This window comes from Nicotiana attenuata, unplaced genomic scaffold (assembly GCF_001879085.1).
Source record: "Nicotiana attenuata strain UT unplaced genomic scaffold, NIATTr2, whole genome shotgun sequence".
Taxonomy (NCBI): Eukaryota; Viridiplantae; Streptophyta; class Magnoliopsida; order Solanales; family Solanaceae; genus Nicotiana; species Nicotiana attenuata.
Window position 1 is genome coordinate 50761 of NW_017671072.1, and position 15177 is coordinate 65937.

The 15177-nt window shown below is 35.7% G+C and overlaps 1 protein-coding gene across 1 annotated transcript; it reads right to left on the minus strand.

Annotated features, from left to right (window-relative positions):
* Window positions 1-771: 771 nt before the first annotated feature.
* LOC109205677 (NAD(H) kinase 1) lies at window positions 772-12558 on the minus strand. Its single transcript, XM_019368417.1, has 11 exons — window positions 12319-12558; window positions 10832-10979; window positions 10620-10739; window positions 9293-9483; window positions 8638-8751; window positions 8314-8408; window positions 5224-5330; window positions 4196-4269; window positions 4010-4088; window positions 3455-3762; window positions 772-1537 (listed from the first exon to the last, which is right to left on the minus strand). The coding sequence occupies exons 1-11, from the start codon at window positions 12358-12360 to the stop codon at window positions 1229-1231; spliced, it is 1587 nt and encodes a 528-aa protein (XP_019223962.1). The 5' UTR covers window positions 12361-12558; the 3' UTR covers window positions 772-1228.
* Window positions 12559-15177: the final 2619 nt, after the last annotated feature.

The following is a 15177-nucleotide window of genomic DNA, read 5'->3' on the forward strand; positions in this document are numbered from 1 at the left end:
CTGAATAAGATTCGACCTTGCTCTCTTATCGAAACTTGTTTGCTATTATCCTTAATGCATTTGTCGAAATTCCTTTTGCAGTTTCAACAAACGTAAACATTTTCTTTCTCTTTTCATATGTAAAATATTTTCTTTTACATCACCAGTAATAGAAATTGGAAATAAGGAAAATGTCCAAGATTGCTCTTGTACTATTTGAAATTGATCAGTTTGTTCTTTGTTATACTTTTCTTCGATTCATACATTGTCATATGCTCTAATGTGAAATGTCTCAATTCGACATGTCCAAATTCTTTTGAGAAAAAATAACCAAATTTACCTTTCAACCTTTTACTATGTTTAGAATTACCCTCAAGTTGAAGCTCTGTTAGGGGTCAAGGATAAAAGTGAAACTTTTTCCAAATGTAATATTAGTCGATGTACATGCAAGCTACCCTGATCACACCACGATTATGAAAAAGAGCAAACGTTTAACAAGAGACAAAGTCGCTCAATTTCGAATAGTACAAAGTAAAATTTGATCTTTTAAAACTAAGCAAAAGGAAACTCAATTGAATTTCCCACCATTTTCTTCAAAAAAAAATAAAAAAATAACGCCTTCTCAAGTGGTGAGACAATTGGTCAGCTATTTATTGTCTGCTCAATGTTTTCCCTCCAAATATCTCTACTGAACAACAGGTAGAGAGAGGCACTAGGAAGTCTTTTTTTCTACTTTTTGCAAGTTTAAGTTGCTCATTTTCTTATGAACATATTGATTTGCCACTCATAAGCCAACAGTAACATGAATTGGATATTTAGAACCAAAAGAAGTTACATTATTAGATGAACCAAAAGCACAGAACTCCAAATATACATTTTCCCACTTCCTCAGTTCCTCTCAATTGCTTCAAGCAGTGTTTCAATACTTTTGAAGCAAGAACTGAAAGCTTGACTTCCCTTGTAAACCAGGGCAAGAGGTATGATATAAGTAGAACTGTACAAAATGATACAAACTTCCTTCTCTATTCTTATTGTTATGTCTAAGTTACAAACAACAATAAATATATAAACGACCTAATGTTGAGACTCAAGATTCTCAAAGTTAAATTCTATGTTGCATGTATAGGCGTATATACATCACGAATGCCTCTGCGATAACTGAGAAGGATATCTTGATGCTCACTTCAGCACGACGAGGTGGATTTTGGAAACTTCTCATTTCCTTGCCAGATTAAATTGTTAGTAAAGATCATGTCTCCCGAGGGCCATCGAAAGACTGTGTCTTCCTCAAATTCCAGTGAAGACCTTCATGAATGCTACGTAGAAAGTCACTCGTCGAGTCAGATTGACATGCAGTTGGCACTGGCCAAGGAGCCATGCTACAAACAAGTGCATCCCCCGGTGCCAACTTTTTACGATCCTTCCCATCAAATGATGCCCATGCATGACCTCTGCTGTTGAAAGGTACTTGTACTCGGATTGTCACATGCTCAGGCAAAATAAGAGGACGAAATGATAAAGAATGTGGGCAGATAGGTGTAAAGAGGATGCCAGGAACCTGCAATTTGATTAAGAACACCAAAGTTGCTAAGCTTATGATCAACTCAAAGACATCAAATGGATGAGACATCAATTGCGGAGCTTATTGCATCATGATTGTGATAATTGCAAGTCCAATTCCAATTGATAATAGGTCGGCGGAAATTTTGAAATGAAATACTATACACGAAAGCAGAACTCATCTACATCTGTCTAATATTCAAATCCCAAAGCATGGATTAATAGCTTGCGACATGTTAATATGCCACGTTGGTTTCCAATATTGAACTTATAATCGTAGTTAAACAACAAAAGCTGTTGATGAAGAAGTATGGTTTTGGCTTCATTGTATTCCTTCTGAAATTCTCCAACTTTTGAAACCATTAACAGAAATTATTCTTTCCTTATTTTTTCCAAAACACTATAAAGCAGCGGTTGCAGCTTTTGGTTAGGTGGGTGAAAGGAGTAAATGAAAACTAGAAAGGAGGCAATTTTTGTTCTTTAGGGACAATGGTCTAGGAACAAGAAAAAGTGACAAATTCTAAACTAAAGATGTTAGTTCCTACACTTCAATCACATTCAGTATCACCTGATACAGGACAAATGTACTTCGCCATCTACAGTCTAGAACTCAATCATACTAGAACGGAAGTTTTTTAATGAAGCTTTCTCCTTGGGCTTTGCAACAACAACACAGAGCACACATCATTAGCTTAAAAGGTTTATAGAATTCAAAATGTTTCTCTTGCTAGGGCCACTCTATTTCTTTTTAAATCTTTTTTGGTGGATTTTGGTCTTTCTAAGGCTACAGCGAGCCAGATTTCCTAGCTATAATTAGACGGTAGTTACAAGCACATTCTTTCATACGTGTCGCACATCACTTACTTCCATCATAAAAGCTCAAGTAGCGTTCAGAAAAAATCCCACTATTGTCAATTCAAAACAAATAAATTCTCTGCCACCCTGTTTTCTGCCCCAATCACTCAACCAGACCAAACTATTAAGCCCATTTCGCCAAGTGATGAAAAGGAAAGCTTAAGAACATCTTCCAACTTTCATGTGAAAAACTTCTATTTTAAATGAAGATTGGAGGCACATCCAGTATCTTTCAATGAGATGCATCTCACCATATTAAAGAGTATTTGAATTGCTTAAAAGTTGATTACTGGAAACAGAATAGAGCAAACAGAGGCTATGAAATTACAAATAGATTACTAAAAGAAACATCAAGAAAAAGTAGAATCAACTCTAACATTGTAAGGGAAGTACTCCATCAGTTACCGCCCATATTTTGTCCTCTTCGAGTAAACCGCATACGATCGTGCATTGAATGAATTTTTATTTAAAAATATTCTTTTGGATGAATCATTACTCCATAATTTTATGAAAACACTTGACACTTGCCCTTATGGGTGATCCAATAAGGAAAGTTGCACATTGAGGTAAGTTAACTCACTTTTGAATGCAAATTTTATGTGGAATTCTAAAAGGAGGACACTAAAAAGGGCAACCCGGTGCACTAAGCTCCCACTATGCGCGGTTTCCGGGAAGGACCGGACCACAAGGGTCCGTTGTACGCAACCTTACCCTGCATTTCTGCAAGAGGCTGTTTCCACGGCTCGAACCCGTGACCTCCTAGTCACATGACAACAACTTTACGCCAAGGCTCCTCTTCAAAAGGAAGACACTAGAAAAGGTTAAATATGTAACTTTTGCCGCTTAGTCTTCTGGTTTATAGTAATCCGGGCAACTCTTAAAAACTAATAAATAGACAGATTTACGGCTAACTATGTTTTGGAAAAGGCTTTGTGCTCATTCAAGAGCTTCAAAAATTCAACCCACAATCATAACGCATAATTTTGCATTACTCAAATAGCTATGTCTGCAAGTTCAGGAAGAACACAAAGCAACAAGTGATGACTACGATAGGATGTACCTGAGGATGGACCATTGACCCTCCAGCTGCAAGAGAATATGCAGTGCTTCCAGATGTTGTCGATAAAATCAAACCATCCCCTTGTACGCAGGTAACAAAAGAATTATCGCAATAGCACTCCAGATTTGACAAAAACGATGAAATTCCACGGTCAATTGTGACTTCGTTGAGAACAAGTATGGGCTCTTCAGTCTCCAGATCACTTTTAGCTGCATCTCTTATCACGTGGCACTGGAGACGATGCCTTAGTGTGATGCTTATTGGACCACGAAGAATTGAATCCAGATATTCCTTGTAATGCTCACTATCTGGAAATGTTAAAGGTAACCAGAGAAAAGCAATAATTATACCAATGCAAAGCTACCATATTATGTGTTATATATTTTATAGTCCGATCTATATTGATAGAAGGTGTTCTGTTTTATTTCTTTCAATTGCCATGCAATGAAGTAATTATAGTGGCCAAATTATACCTTTTCACTGAATTTCAATAAAATAGAGATGGTATACACCACATGTATGAAAAAGAAGGTTTCTAAAGGAAGATAAGGATACAAAAAGGAGTCATGAAGCCAAGAGAGCCTAAAGAAAATGGAACAATAGGAGGAACTGGCCCTTTGAACATCTTCGCTGCCTGCAATATGAAACATGTTGCAATTAATAAATGTGTACATATGAAGCATTGATCAGACCACATGAACCACAAACTTCTAGTCCAAAAGACAAAATTAACATACATACCCAAAGGACGGTTCCATCCCCACCCAGAGTTACAACAACATCAACTTTTGTGTGGAGACGCAGAACTTCATTGTCTGTGACAAACAAGAAGTTGCTTTAGCTTTAACATTGTTCATACTGATAACAGATAAGGAAAAGAACATCTTTACATTTTTAAGTTTTTAATCTACAACAAGTATGGAGATTACATGTGCTCGTTTGTACTCAAGTTGCTTCAAGGGGGGCAATGAAAAGACAAATTCTCTAAATTGCTGATATATATCTAAAAAGCAGGGTTAATTCCTACTTTAGGATCATTTGTATCAAGGTCCTATCATAATACAAGGCAGAACATTTAATCAAACACTTACAAAGTAAGACACAGCAGCTGTAGCATTCTTCCTCAAATACTGGTCATACCAATTGGTTGTTTGACACCATCAATGGATACCAATTTGAGCTAGGATAAGATAAAATTATAATTTGACTATCCCTGGCTCACTACAAACTAGATATGATATGTGATCAACCAGTACAAGAAACAGCAGAGCAGTTATGCAGGTTGAAGCATATCTCTCAAAATGCAACATTTAAATTTCTTGGTAATGACAAATGATGTCCCATCTTTTCAACATTAAACTTGGTCCTTATTTATATGGAGACGTTATATTAACATGACGTGTCAAACTTCACTTGTCAATGCAGATAAAGCTCGCATACTTTCAAATACAAGCATAAGAGGTTTACTAGAAAATGGTTGCTTCTCATTCTGCTGGAGAACAAACATAACATTGCACAGTAGTACAATAAGATTAAAAAAACCCAATAAAATGGACACACGTGCTGCACTGCTTATCGAAAAGATATCAGATTATCAGCAAAAATTTCCTTACGCAAAGTCATCCAAACAATTAGCGCTTAAACTGAGGTCAAAATCTAATGAACCAAGAATCGGAGATATGTCCATATGAAAGAAGTTAAAGTGATGATCGAAGAAATATTTTTCTTTTCAGCTTACTTTGTAGAAGTGAAAAAGTTTTACCACTCACCATTTTCCCAAGTTTGTACAAACTGGTAATATGATGACTCTGTTAGAAGTTCAGTTCGCACCCGTGGTTCAACGAAAATATTTAAGCTTTTCTGCTCTTTTAGCCATCTGGAGAAGAGAAGACATAGATAAAGCATCTAATAAATTCAAACACAGCAAGTGATTAAATGATTGAAAAAAGAAATCAAAAGGAACGCACAATCACTTTTAACCAACCAGGACCAAAGAGAATATGAATGTAAGGATACATAACACAAAGAGATACTAAATATATACGCTGAATTGAGATTGCTCTGTAGATGAGCTGCTTACACAGATTCGGCTAAACACTGGAAAAAATCTGATATTAGACAATGCAATTTGTTATTTAGTATTGAAGCGAAATGGATCCGAATGGAATAGATACAGATGATTCTGACCCAACTTGACTCATAGTTGATTGATTGAGACAATTCCCATGAGCATTTTAAGAAATTGTCACCAATTTGTTACTGAAAATATGCTCATAAAGGAAGATAAGTACAAGACATCAGTGTTCTAAGGTGACAATAGGAAAAAATGTAGGACACAAGAAACAAAGATATAAATGCAGTAGCAGGAAGAGTAAGCTGACCCCTAAACAGAATATGATAAGTTTGACCAGTTCAAGAAACTATTCTAGGGGTTCTTAAGACTTAAACTAGCAGAAAGTCAGGTCAACGCATTGTCCCCTGTGACTACGTTAACGTGCTCCCTCCATCCAACATCAGTTGGACATACTCTGAATATGCAAGTGTACATAGTCAATACATAATGTTCTTTTTCAGCTTTCAGAGTGCAAGTACTAGCCAATTGAGGTTTGCTTTTAATTGCCAGGTAATTTAAATAATGAAGATGACACAGGAAGGAATGCAATGCGTAAAATGTCCAAAAGTCAAACCAATAGTTGAAACCTCGTGGGTCTTTTCCTTATTTCGAACATTATCTATGTTGCTAAGGTCAGGAAAGGAAAATAAGAGCACTAAAAAGTGAGAAAGGTATAGCAAAGCTAAAATTGTTTAGCAAAGGAGATAACACCTTTGGCCGACGTCCGTCATGACCTAGAGACTTCAGAGATTCCTCAATGGCTGATATTTTCCAGATAAAGTTTTCTGAGAATGACCATATATTTCCAACACCGAGTCTCATGGTTTGAAATAAAACATGTAAAGGGATCTCAGGAAGACAAACCATCCTACAGATGTCCTGATATATGCAGAAGATAAAGAAGCTATGGCAAGAGATGGGGTCTCTAACCTACTATTGGGCAGTGGAAAGGCTTGTGGCTAAAAAACAGTGAAAGAGTACTTGGGACTTGAGATGGTTGTAGCATAGGCAAAGGACGGATAATGATTTGAAGCATAATGAAGTGAGAAAAGAAATAAACACTATGCTTTTGAGGTCTGATAGGCTAAACAGTTTTCAGTGTAATGCCATAATGTTGCTACTAAAAGAAGAGGTTCTAGTTTATAGCCTTCCTAGAAGGTGCTAAACTATAATTGCTGATAGCCTGAGTGATGGCAAATTTGTGCAGTTTTATAGTTTTTGTTTTAAGATCTAACTCTCTAGTCCAAAAGATTTAGTTATACATATATTGTTTATACTTGGTTAAATAAAAAAAATCAGTTTGACCCCCCCAAAAAAAAAACATCAACTGTAATTAGGATTTAGGAGAGAACAAGAAGAGAAGTTCTAGGAAATCCACCTAGAATTCGTTAAGCTCCTTTCATAAGGTTGCATTAAGCACTGAGTAAAAAATAATGTTGCATAAAGCAACAAAAGTTTCAATACAAATGATAATTCTCCACCATTTGACTGAAAGAATAGACAGGTGATTTATGTGCTGCATACAGTCCTTCTCTACTGGGATTTCTACTTTTGTTATTGAAACCATTACACCCTATAGGATTTCTACTAAATCATTAGCAGTTCAGGACCTTGATGTTTAAGATAAAAAGATTCCCATATATAATTAAAAAAATGCTCTCTGACTTTCCTAAAGATATATTACTTAAATTTGTAACAGACTTACTGCCAAAGAAAAATTACCAAATTATCCTTGACTCAGAACCTGATCTATTACAAATATCCTGAAACATAGAAGCAGCTTGTAGAATTATAAATAATGCAAGAAAAACTAATCTAAAACCATTAAGATATGCCTCAAGGCTTTCCCATATAAAAGGAAAGATTTCTTCTTTTTCATTCGCTTTGTTCCCTAACACCATGCTTGGCACAAAAATAAGCGAAACCCTTCCCATGGGGGATGTGTATTTAGGAAAGTAGGTCGCCTCTTAAAATTGCAATTTTGCCGGGACTACTCTGAGTCAACTACTAAGCTACACAAAATCAGCCTTGCCAAGGAAGGAGTAAAATCATCTTTCGAGAAAAAAGGACAGTAAAATCTGGAAAAGAGTATTATTTTTAAAAATGAGGATATCACTTTGACAGCTTTGTCTAAAGTCAGGAAAGAACTAGTATTGGAATGAAATAAGTCCAAGTAACGTGCAATGGAGGTAGAGGATTCATATAACCAACCCTAACTAGTTTAAGATTCGTACTGGATTGATTGATTGAATGAAATCAGGATACTACTTTAGGACTTTCCAGAAAAGAAAGCTCAACGAGCCACAAGAATATCAGCAGAAGAAGCTAAACCTACATGTTTATTGTTAAATGGCATAGTGTCACCTGATTTAAAGGCATAAGTTACCCGAGAGAGGACGGCAATTATTGTTTGTTTTTTTGTGTGGCACACAGCATGTAAACTATTGGGATGGCAGGTGATGAATTTTTGAAGGAACTCAAACCCGGCAGCTGTTATCATGTTAACTAATGTAACTACCTTCATTTGAAAACTTAAGCTGTTAAAGATCAGTTTATCTAATTATGATTTGAACATATCTGCGTTGTAAAATTAAAATCGAAGCAATTAAGAAATCATTTGACCAGCTCTAAGGAGGAACCTTACAAAGTAAAGCAAAAGACATGCATTACCATTGAGTTCTAGCACAGTTTTCTCAAAAAGAACTGAAGCAGAAAAAAAAAGCATGTCTATACTCTTATATCCAACCTGACCATTTCTGAACAAAGCATCCTAACAGCAGTTGAATTTGGCTTTGTCAATATAAGCACCGTTTGTGGGGGAGATTCCCACTTCAAAGAAATCTGGAAAAGACAGAAAAAATGATTCTCTGTTCAGATGAAGTTTTTCCCTATATTGATAAGTCTGTTTAGCGGAAATTAAATTTTAAAGCAACAGGAAAAGAAGCCTAAGTGGTATTCTTTTGAAGTTCTATTATCATGGGCAAACAACACAAGAGAACTGTAAAGTTAGACGTGTCTGAAAAGGTCAGACTGAGAAGAGAGGAGCTTGAAGGCCAAAAAATGGGCAGACCTGTTTACTGCTGCGCTCTGCGGTTGTTATGTTTCCCTTTTCAAAAGAGACAACATCATGTTTTTTCTGATCACTTTTTTCACCTTTGCAACACCATGACAACTTGAATGACGCCTGTTTCGTTACACGAATTATTCATAGGCATTATTTTAAGAACAAATCATAAAAGCACTACAAGATAAGAAATAGCATACAGGAAGAAAGATCTTGTCTTTGTACCAGTATATTAATAACTTGCTGAAGGTCATTCCGCATTCAATATTGAGATGGATAACTAATTAAAGTACAACAGGTTAAAGACATTAAAATATCTTGCAATGATAACAGCCTCACAGTAGCAATATAGCTAAGCTGACGAATATAGCAGGCATTTTCACAGTGCTTGGACAACTAAATTGTACAGTAACTTTCTTTTTCTTTTTGGGATAAAGTAAAGGTAAGTTCTATAATTAACAAAAAAGTATGAGTCTATCCAGTTACAACTGGATGGCACATATAAAATCCAATAACTAAATCATTTACAAAATGAATATACATCTGAAACTCAGTAAAAACAAGCCAACACATTATATTTCACGCTTTCTAATGCACAGCACACAAAAGTGATCAACAAAGACTGTTGCAGTGGAAACAGCATAAGTTTACAGGCATCTACCTTTCTGATCATCTTGTTTGGAAAGGCACTGGCATCACGATCACGTTCTCCATCACGAAGAACCTCATGAGAGCAAATCCCGTTCTCTCCACAACACCTTTCAGATTGCTCTGGAGCACCATCTGATAGTACAGTTTGGTTTGTCAAGGGTACAACTCGTCCTTCCTTTATCAAACACTCCTCTGATGATACTGCAGAGTAAGCCAAGTTACTTTACCAAAAAGAAAGCTTTTTGTTAAAAACTTTATGATTTGATAACAAGTGTCTAGTACTTCAGGAACGATAAAATGAGGAATGTACTTTAACCGAACAGTTTTCCACATTTTTTCTGACCGTATAGACAGGACTGATTGTTGTGCTCCAACTATCTGCCACCACACTTTGCTTCAATGTTGTGACTAGTTACATGACCTAATTACCCTTCTATTCTCCAACTCATCTCTCTTTTGATTCTCTATGTCTCTCCGAGTGTCACTCCCAACCCATCCGGCTAGAACGTCTAAGCAAGCATTCAGTAATCGGTGATCCTAGAACTAGGAAGATTTTGTCTGTCTTCATTGCATTCATGATATTTTGTACAAACTAAGACAATTTTGTCTATCTTTTAGCTTGGGCTTTCTATCTCTCTGTTATACATACACGAACATATACATACTTCAAAAGTTTTTGGAAAAAGATATACATAAATTTGCTCAACTCATGTAATTTAACGTACAAGTCATGAAAATACATAGACTAGTAAAAAAAGGAGATTGGATAAATCAGGAGGCAAAAAGTACAAGAACAAGAAAACGTGAGGCAGAGAGGATAGGGGCAAATTTTGACGTTAAACTAATCAAATAAATAAAGTAGACTGTGGTTGTAAAAGTTGGAGTGCACACACAACTCCTTAACAAACTATTGAGGAATCATTATTCCTACAAATTGAAACATGTGATACTATATACCTCATTTATGTTTTTGCTACTAAAAAAAAAAAAGCTATATACCTCATGATGCCGCTTATCTTATTTCTGAAAGTGGAGTATAGAATATAATCTATGGCTTGTTTGCTATTAAAGATAACCATTGCTGGCCATACCTCAATTAGAGGGACAAGAGGAACAGAGTTTGTTAGAAAATAAACCAGATAGTGGAGAAATGGCATCAAAATGTGGTAACAATTACAAATGGATCTTAACTCAAGAAGGATAGGTATGGCCACCTGAGACGACCGAAACTAAGTAGACATGGAACCAGTGCACAAATCATAAATATATTTCAGCTGTAGGCAACTGCTGCAAACAGTCACTAAATAGTAAACATAAAAGCCTCTTTGGGACAGTACCTTTTCTCTCCAAGTGCAGAATACGTGACCTCTCGAGTTCATATTTACGCTTCCACTCAGCAGCTTCAGCTTGTGCAGAAGCCTTTCCTTCGGCAGCTTGTCTTAGTGCTTTTGCAACGGCTAATAAATTGAAGAGTAAAGTATCTGTATCATAGAGTGTAGCAATTTCCAAACATTGCCAAATAATTAATCATTGTAACAACATATCATACTTCTCAAAGCCTCGGCAAACTCAATCAGATGATCATCAATCCCGTGAAGAAGAGGCTGTTGTCTAAGTTCTTCTACAGCCTTCTCAGAATTCAACAGAGAGAGTGAATCACTGAAGCCATTCTCCAGTGGTAAAACGCTAGCATTTCCCTATTTAGAAGTGGCCATAGGTATTGCAGGATGTTTAGAGAACCACAGACATTAAGGATATGTAGTAAATGGAGTTGCACACGACCATCACAAACCATTTAAGAACTCTAATAAAAAATAATATACATCTCTAACACTCTTTTGCACATGTACCCCAAGTTTTAGGGTCGACACCTATACTAAAGAGGTTTTTTCTTTTGGGGCTCAACAAGCTAAATCTTTAAGGAGATTAAAGTGGTTCAACAAACTAAAAAGTAAGCACAAGGCGCGAAAAAATGCCATTGGGACAATGAGAAACGACTGGCGGATGAAACTACAGGGTTACTATAGTTTGCCTCTGATACCAGTGCATTCAACCCAAAGTGATGGATAGGTTCCCATTACTACTAAAAACCCCTTTGAAAATCCGTATGCAATCAATGTGGATATTGTATTTCCCTAAGTTGATAGTAAAAACATTTAGGTTCTTTTGAAGTAAAAAATGGCATAGGCAGGCATTTTGGTCTCTAATACTTTCACCAGAAATTTTCTAGAATGCATTTAATAACAGTACTCAATTCTTTAGTAGCCAAAATTAGGAGAAGCCAAAAGTTCAATTGATCATCCAAATGCTTGATGCAACAACTAAAATTGCTTGAAAATGCCTAAATTACCCATTCAAATTTAAGAAAAGCCATTCAAACTTAAGGAAAAAAAGATTCAATCATCCCCCTCCCACCAAATAAAAGAAAGGAAAAAAAAGCACTCAACGATGCAGCGTAGTGGTCAATGAAGTAGGAGGAAAACCATGAGGTGTCAGGTCATTTCTTCGCATCTGCTTAAGCCTAGGTAGGCAAAGTCACCCGGTACATGTGCTGGTGTGAGGTAAGGGTACGTGGTGAAATAGTCGAGAGGCACGCAAGCTTGCTAGACGCCACCGTCATAAAAAAAAATCTAATTCACTCAAAAGAGACAACTAGAAATCAGTTTTATATGCCATTGACTTCAAAATATTCAAGTGTGATTACTAATTCACCAGATCATTAGCCGACTCAAAGGCATTATAATCAAACAGCCTATTTCCTAAAAAACATATATAAAAAAAATTTACACAAGTGAAATTAAACTGCAAAACTGATCCAAAAAGAATTTCAAGTCCACACTAGACACAATTACGAACTAATTGGCCACAAATGATCAACTACTTTCTATATTTAATCAGCAATTGAGCTAAACTGAAACAATTTTCCAGTCAATAGAACTAGAAATTCAGTTAAATTCAACAAAAATGAAACGAAATTGAAGTGAATTAATAGCTTATGATATTAGCAACAAAAACAAAAAGAGAGAGAGAGCTTACATTAGAGGTGTGATTGCTAGAAGACATAGGACTCTGTTTCATAGTGTGTGTGTGTATTGCAACAAATGAAAATCAACACTTCACCAAACAGCTCTCTCTCTCCCTAAATCACTTTCTCTCTCTACTGGTTCAAAAGAAGAATAGGTGAAGAATTCAATTATCAGTTAAGAAAGGAGGTCGTAAAACACACATATATATAGTAGAGAGAGAATCAGAATGGATTGGTGGGGTTGGGGGGGGGGGGGGTAGGGGAGGAATTGGGCAAGAAGGAATAGCAGGTGAAGAGATGGTGGGACCTACCTATATAGACGCGTGGGAAGTCAAGGGAGACAAGTAGATTTTACTATTGCCTTTGTATCTGTAAATTGTATGTGTCTGTCAGTCCTTATTATCACATGCTTGGTCAACCCACCTAATACAAAATACTCCACTAATCCTATTAATTGGGAATTTTACACCTTTTTTGACTATTACTTCTTTGGATTAGCAAGATTGAGCTCACTCATCTTGACTGAAACCACCCCTCCCTAACCCCCAAGGTTAACTTTTATGTTTGGACACAGAGATATTTAGAGCGGTTAAAATGGGCTAGCCTAGCTATTTCAGACTTAACGAGTCATGCAATTTGATGGGCTAGGACTCGATCTTGCTTTGAAAAGTGTCTTAAAATTGCCAGTCCAACTTAGCCCTAAGTGAGCCGTGGACTACTTCATCCTTTTTTTAAAAAAAATTGTAAATTGTAACAATTTTTATCATTCTGAATTCGAACCTAAACTACAAAAGTTTTGTTGATATTTTCTACATATGATGATGTGTGAGTAAGTGAAAATTATAAAAATATACTTTCTTTATAAGATAAGATGTCAATATTATAGGCTGGCCCCAGCCAAGTTTCGATCGAGCCCTCGGACTAACTTCAGCCAAGCCTATAAACTTCAAAGTTTAAATTGACTACAAAATCCTTAGCCTCATCCTACCGAAATAGTGGACTTGGTTGGACTAGCCTCATCGATCAAGCCCATTTTGACGGCTATCTTAAGTATAGAAGGTTGACCCACTATCATCAAACTTCAATAACATTGAGGGGTGAAATTCAAAAATAGCCAAGATTTACAAGTGGTAATCGAAAAATAGCCACAGTTTCAAAGCAATCGAAATTTAGCCACTTTTCATGTAAAGATAAATCTAAACAAAAACACTGTTCAAAATCCAAAAATATTCCAGCATAATATATTGGAGTTCCGGTATAATATACTGGACTTCTAGTATAATATACTGGAGTTCCGGTATAATATACTGGACTTCCAGCATAATATACTGAAGTTCCAGTATAATATACTGGTCCAACATAATATGCTGGAAGTTCATACACATGTGCTCCAATCTCTAGTATATTATGCTGGAAGTTCATACACATGTGCACCAGTCTCAAGTATATTATGCTGGAACTCTTCGTGTTGTAGCAAAATAGTGGCTATTTTTCAATGACTTTGCAAACGCTGGCTATTTTTTAATGATCGGTCTGAAACTGGCTAGCGCGTGCTATTTTTACAACATTGAGAATACATATACACACTTGTGATAATCAAAAGTGTCATATACTTGACTAAGATCAATAGTATCATGAATGGACAAACGATAATGATGTCAAATATTGAAAAAATTATAGTTGTGACTTGTGAGAAAGGTTTCTTTTATGAAGATTAATAATAAAGAGTCATATTCACGGGCGAACCCAAAGATACAAAGTAGAGGTTCTGTCGAATTCAATAATTTTGATCTGAACTTTATTTTTATCTTAAAAAGTTTATTTAATATACATAAATTATTAATTTAGAACTTAATAACTTAAAATGACTAGAATTCTGAAATCAGAAACTTTAAATCCTGATCCGCCTCTAACCATATTGACATGTTCACAAAATTTCTTCCTATTACAAGTCCAAACATCACTTTAATTGGAGTAGTGAAATGATGAATGATTAGGCACCATTATTCATGCGGAGAAGGTAGAGCATAGTCAATTATACCAAAATATAAGTCAAGTTGAAAATTCAGTAAACTTAATAAGTTATAACTAACAGTCTATAAATATGGCCTTCAAACTTGACCTTGGCTTTAATTTTATCATATTCTTCCTTCTACTTTTTTATTTTTATTTTTGCCACTTGATTGAAGGTTACCTTTGGTCTCCCTATTTTATGTATCTGCACCATGCAATTAATGGCCTTTGAAATTAATCTTTAGTTTTGAAATTCTTGCACATTAAAAAAATTGTCTCCACGTGAAATACAAGATCTGTAGAGAAAGGATTCAATTTAAATTGGGATCTTTCTTCTTATATTTTTATCCAATTTAAAGATTCACAAATCTTGAATCATTTATTAGAAATAGAGAGTTTTGTATTAGGTGTTGAAAAACACTCAACAACTTTAGAGGGCATATTTTTTTTCTCAAATAAAATCCGTATAGTGGTATTAGGCAAAAAAGTTGATAAATATCCAATTGTAAAGATTTTGCAAAATATATTGAATAAAATGTGAAATCATGTCGTAGGAAAATTTAAAGGAAAATCCAAGGAAAAAGAACCAGTACAAGAGAAAGAGAGTGTGTTCAAATTTTAGCTGAGACGAAACAATATTAGGTGATTCTTTTTTTTTTTTAATCTATCCAAGCTTTGCTAAACAGAGATACTCGATACCTCTATTGATAGGAATCGGGAAATAGTAAGTATTGGTGAAATAATTAAAATGCACGCAAGCGAACTCGAACACGACATTTAACAAAAAGAGAAAGAAGGGAAGAGGAATGTGTGTGTTTGTTGTGTGTGTGTGGTGGGGTGGGGGGGGGGGGGGGGTA